This window comes from Psammomys obesus, unplaced genomic scaffold (genome assembly GCF_907164565.1).
Source record: "Psammomys obesus unplaced genomic scaffold, mPsaObe1.curated_primary_1811, whole genome shotgun sequence".
Taxonomy (NCBI): Eukaryota; Metazoa; Chordata; class Mammalia; order Rodentia; family Muridae; genus Psammomys; species Psammomys obesus.
The window spans coordinates 2,812,844-2,818,843 of NW_026591450.1; the positions used below are offsets into that span (position 1 = coordinate 2,812,844).

The 6,000-nt window shown below is 46.1% G+C and overlaps 1 protein-coding gene across 19 annotated transcripts in view; it reads left to right on the forward strand.

The window, feature by feature from the left end:
- Positions 1–6,000, forward strand: part of Epb41l3 (erythrocyte membrane protein band 4.1 like 3) — a 125,438-nt gene that overhangs the window by 46,372 nt on the left and 73,066 nt on the right. For all 19 annotated transcript variants that reach the window (XM_055610132.1, XM_055610138.1, XM_055610136.1 and 16 more), the window contains exon 2: positions 2,943–3,145. In XM_055610132.1, the coding sequence (XP_055466107.1) occupies positions 2,954–3,145 (192 nt within the window). In that variant the 5' untranslated portion in view covers positions 2,943–2,953. The remainder of the gene's footprint in view (positions 1–2,942; positions 3,146–6,000) is intronic.

A 6,000-nucleotide genomic window follows, 5' to 3' on the forward strand; every position in this document is an offset into this window, starting at 1 on the left:
GGAATAAAATTCTCTGATTGGACTGAATGTAGAGCTAGGCTAGAGGAGCAAATGCAGCTTAGGAGAGGAGGAGCCAGACTCAGGAAGGGAGTGAATATTGTGTCCTAAACACCAAGGCCCACGTGTGTGTTCCAAGGACAGCTACTTTCTGAGTCCAGGCTGCCAAGGAATCAGAGGATTCCTTGAGGAACGGGCATGAGCTGATGTGGTGGCCGCCAGAGCCACACCAGTGCCGTGGAGAAGTCTCCCGCTAGAATGGGGAGGTGGTTCAGAAAAGAGGAGTCAAGAAAGTCAGTGAGAGAGAACCATGCCGGTCGCTGAAGGGGTGCTCAGGGTCTGCCTTTGTGGAGTAGGCCAGCTGCAGGTGTGGGTGCTACGGTTCAAACAAGGAAGATGCAGAGAATAATAGGAGAGAGGTGGTGGTTCAGGTGCTCTCCTGTGTCTGAGGAAACCATGGAATTTGTTGTCATTTTCCAGCCAAGGTGGAAGCCCAGGACACGTGGTTTGTCATATAAAGATGACCCAGACATTGACTACATTCTATTCTTTAATAATTCCACACGTTGTGTCCTCTTTTTAAATTTTTCTTTTTAAATTACTAAACTATTGAATCCAACTGGTGCTACCCATATGCTTGGGTGTGGGCCATGCACTGGAGGATGGCCAACGTGCCAGGAACCACACCCTCCAAAAACACCAGCTTACCTCTCCCCTGAGCTTTCAGGTGCCAACAGGTCCTCATTTTGGGGACTTCAAACCCTCCTGACTCCACGCTGTCTGTCTGGCTTGAGTTTGGCCAGGTTGTGTGTGTGCTGTGGTAACTGCTGTTAAGTCCTTAGATGCAGTTACTCTGTTGTGTCTAGAAAATACTCTTTTGTTGTGCTTGTTCGCCACTTCCAGCTCTTAAAGTCTCTCCGCCTCCTCTTCCTCAATGATTCCTGAGCCTTGGGAGGAGAAGGCGTGAAATAGATGTTCCCTTTAGGGCTGAGCATTCTGAACTCATTGTTCGCTCCTTGGCCAGTTGTGGCTCCCTGTGTTAATCACCGCCTACGGCAGAGAGAAGCTTCACTGATGAAGTTTTGCTGATGCACCAATCCATGGGTATGAAGATACACTCTTAGGAGTCTGCTTATTACTGTGTCCGTCTAACAGAATGGACACAGACATAGCAGTTGTCTATATAGCCTGTGACCTATCTAGCACTAGGTTCTTGGCCCAGAAATGGTGCCTAATACGTATTTTCAGTTGTCTTATTGTTCAGCCTTGATCCTGTCATTACAGCTTTTCACATATGAGAGCTAAGGGAGGAATGATAGTTGAACTAAAGGAGCATGGGAGGAGATGGATTCTACCTTACATGGCTCAGTCTTGAGGACCAGAAGGTGATGAGCCATGTTGTAAATTGCCGTTAAACCACACTAACTGGCTTGTATTTGGCCCGCATATGAATTGACTATTAAAAAGACTGAACTTCACAAGGAATCTGAAATCCACAGTGCTAACCTTCCCCCCCCCCCACCCTACCCCTCCCCTACACGATGTCTGTGTACTTATACAAGCTATCCAGGATAAGCAGACCAAGGAAAGGTAATATTTACTTTCAGGATGTGTTTAGGAAGCTAAAGTGTAAAAGGGGGATGTGGCTCACAGTCTTGTCTGGGTTTGATATTTCCATTGCTCAGGATGCCTCAGCACGTTCCAAGTTGATATGTCTTTTATTCAGCAGAAGGAATAGCTGGTGCCTGGGAGGAGGAACCCGACGTGAGGAGCACAGATAAAGCACTGCTCAGTGTTGATAGCACTCATCACCGAAACAGTTAAATTGCTACATGATGAGTCACAGTAGCATAATCCCACCTCATCCCAGTGCACGCCAGCCTTCACTTACGGCCGTTCCTCTAGCCCTTCGCTCGGGGATATTTTAGTTTTCCTTAACGAGGGGGTTGGAATTGTGAAAGGAAATTGTAAAAGACAGATTGTCTCGAGGATATTGACACGTGTGTAGGTAAACTACACAACAGGTTGGCCGTGCTCTGCGTAGCCTCTCTCTCACTGCACTCAGCAGGAACGTGCTTTGAGGCACGGGGCTGTGTGCAAGCAGGACACAGTGACTGGGGAAGGCTGCTATGTAGGGTTGAGCATGCGCAGCCCACTCATGCGGCACATGTGGAAGATCTAATCTTAACAGAGCACCCCTCCCAGGGGTCAAAAGAGACACACTCGGGAACACGTAATCTGCACCAGCTACCCCAGTTAGTGTGGTAGTTTTGAAACTCCGTTTGTGCCCACAATCTGTTTGTGAAGAGACACTGTTGACCATTACACATTAGTTTTTGGTGTGCGTTTGTGCCAGTTAGTGTTTGTTGCTGCTGCTGTGATCAAACACCATGACCAAAAGCAAGCTGGGGAGGAAAGGGTTTATTTGACTTGCACTTTTACAACCTAGTCCTGTCACTGAAGGAAGTCAGGACAGGAACCCCCAAACAGGGCAGAAACCTAGAGGCAGGAGCTGATGCAGAACCCGTGGAGGGGCGCTGCTGACTGGCTTGCTTCTCATGCCCATGCCTTGCTCAGCCTGCTTTCTTACAGAACCCAGGACCACCAGCGCAGGGGTAGCCTCACCCACAATGAGCGGGGCTCTCTCCCATCAATCACTGGTTAAGAACATGCCCCACGGGCTTGCCTACAGCCTGATCTCATGGAGACATTTTCTCCATTGATGATTCCCTCCTCCCAGATAACTTCACAGTGTTGCGTGGTATCCATTTTGAGCTCCTGTGAGCACCGTTCTTTGTGGTACCTTTGCACAGAGCTTCTCTGGCATGTAGTATAGGGCTGTGCTTGGCAGTGACATGTCTCTCCCTCTTCATCACTTTCGTACGGGCTCTTCTGGAAGATAATTGCACCTAGTGACAGGCCCTTGCCTCCTCCTCTGCTTGCAGAACAATCAACCATGACGACCGAATCGGGATCAGACTCAGAATCCAAGCCAGACCAGGAGGCTGAGCCCCAGGAGGCAGCAGGGCCTCAAGAGCACGCAGGGGCACAGCCCAGACCAGAGCCTGCCAGTGGAAACGGCGAGGAGCAGCCAGCGCTAGAGCAGTTTCCTGAAGCTGCTGCACACAGCACCCCGGTGAAGAGGGAGGTAAGCCTGGGGCATCCCAGGGGAAGGTCAGTCAGAGAACCTGAGCTCTGTCTGGGCACTAAGGGCAACTAATGAAGGTCACCTGCTTTTGCTCACTCACACGGGGTAGGGAAGGGGACCAGTGTGCTGCTGAAGGCTCTCAGTGAGAGACATTCCTCAGCCTGGACTGGAACCTCCTGCCTTTGATTAAAACAGTTACATTCGGCTGGACTCCTGACTGGAGATTTTGCCCAGGCCTGGGTTTACAGGAAGAGCAGACAGCAAGCTGGCAGCCCTAACTATGCCTCTGGCTATTTTCATTTAGAGCTGTAAAGTGTGAGGACAGAATTCATTTTTCCAGCCATTATTCTGACCCTACCACTGCCATCTAATTTTAGAGAGTATTTTGGTAGGACACCCTGTCGCTTGCACACATCTGTAGGTTCATCGCTGTTCCTTATACATGTTGGGAGTGTCGTGGACAATTATTCATGCCCTTGTGAGATGGAGCTCAGTGGTAGGGTACACACTTAGCCTGTGGAATTTTTGTTCTGTTCTCACTAGTATCAAACTTTTTAAATCTGTAAGCAAGTGTAAATACTTAAAGAGGAAAAGGATGAGGTACAGTGGAGGCTGGGATGAATCAGTGTCGGGTTGGAATGTTAAACCTGGAATCAACATGTTTCAGTGCTCACATGAGCACGATAAAGGAATCTGGAGCTCACGGAGTTATTGACCTCTTTAGCGTTCTCAAGGGTTTGGGTAGTCTGAGAAATTTGAGAAAATGTTTGGTGGATGGACATGTAATCAGCCTGTGAGTGAAACGCACTGGAGCTCAGTGCTATAACAGGTTATTATGACACTTGCTTATGAGGCGGGACATTTTACTGTTGTCACTTGGCATTGGCAAGTTCTGGGGTTTTTTGTTGTTGTTGTTGTTTTGTTTTTGTTTTTAGAATGAATGGGGCTAGACAGATGGCTCAGCCTTGAAAAGCACTGGCTGCTCTTACAGCAGACCCAGGTTTAATTCCCATGGTGGGATTACTACCTCCAGGACTTAAGTTCCATGGAATTGTAACCTCCTTTCTGACCTCTGCAGGCAGCAGGCACACGTGGGGTGCCCGTACATGCATGAAGGCAAAACTCTCACACGCATGAATAAATCTCCAACAAATAAAGGAAATGACACACTGGAGAGACTTGAAAAACCTTAGGTGTATACCACAGCTGCCATGAACACACTGAGCTTATTTTATTTTGTTATTTTATTTTATTTTAGTAAACATCTTGTAAGTAGGAACACCACCCTACAATATTGTTTGAAAGTGTACTGTAGTAAGTCCATGAACCAATAACATGATACTTTATCATCAAATGCTACGTGCTATATATAATGTTTTAGCTGTACGTTATTGTAGCTGATAGCAGAGACACATGAGCTGCGTGGTGGTTTTGATTTACAATAGCAACTGTGTTGCAGCACAGTGGAAGTTGTGTTTAGACTAATTTTTCTTCCTTCTTAGTAATTTATACATGTATATAATAAAACATTGACTTCCCTCCCCACTTCCCCCGTGCAAAGCCTCGCAATCCATTCAGCGCTCATGTCTTTAGGGACCACTGTCATATATGTGCAGTCTTAGGTAGGCCATGACTGTACTTTATCTTCTATAGTCAAATGTTTGAGGCCCAGAAGGGGATCTGGTGGCGAGTCTCCAGAGGGAAGTGTGCCTCGGTGCACAGGGCAGAGTCCTGAGTGCATCCTGTCTCGTGCCCTCACTGTTCTGCCTTGGAGGACTCTTGTAGGTCTTTGGTCATGACATTCCTCCTTTATGAAATGTTAATTAAGGAATCATTCTTAAAGTCTTCTACAAATATCCTTGCTTCACACCTGGAAGCAGTGTGAGAGATAAAATTAAGTACATGTGGGCATATAATGATGATTAAAATGTGACTGGATTTCAACCCTCTAAATGGTGTGACCTTCAGAAAGTTCTCTGGCTCCCCTGGTCCTGCTGCTCCATGTTTAAACTTAGATTGCATGCACTACCTCCACATCAGAGCAGTGAGAAAGACTGAATGGAGTAGAGGATCTGCTAAAATGATTGACAGCATGCATCACATGACTGCAATTGGCAGTTCATTTGAGGCACTTGGTCTGCCTTTCCAGAATTACTATACTTGTTTATAAAATGGCTCGTAAAAGCCTCAATGGTAGATTCCACTTTCATATGTTCCAGAAAGGTCTGTCCTTGAGTGATGGCCGTTTAACATCCGCACAGGAGAAGCAAGCAAACGTCATTTGCAGCTGATGTTTAAGGAACCCAGAAAGTATATTTTCATACAGATACTTTCAGTGGAGGGAAATCCAACTCTCATCTTCTGTAGTGAACCGCAGTAAAACTGAAGTTAAACGTAGCTTCGCTTGACCTTGTCTGAAATGAGACAAGAACAGTTTAAATGTGTTGAAGCCATATATATAATAATCTAATAGGGCGTACCATGATTGTTGATAGATAGTTCCAGGATTACTGTACTTCTCCCTAAACTCTGTCAAGGCCACATTGATGACGTTATTACTTCATTTTACTACAGAAAGAGTGATGCTCGAGATAGTTGGACTGAGTTGTCAAAGCCAGTTTTCTTGAGCTTATTGACTTGCTGAGGTTTACTTTCAAGGTTGGGCTTTCAAGTAGGTCATTTAGTCATTGTTTAGTTATTTTTAACCTAGGTCACCGACTTGGTGTCATTCTGCATCAGAGATTTTAGAGTATATACATAGACTTACAGACATTCACCACTTTGCCTGGATGTTACTCTATTTTCTAGGATAGATAGATAGATAGATAGATAGATAGATAGATAGATAGATAGAT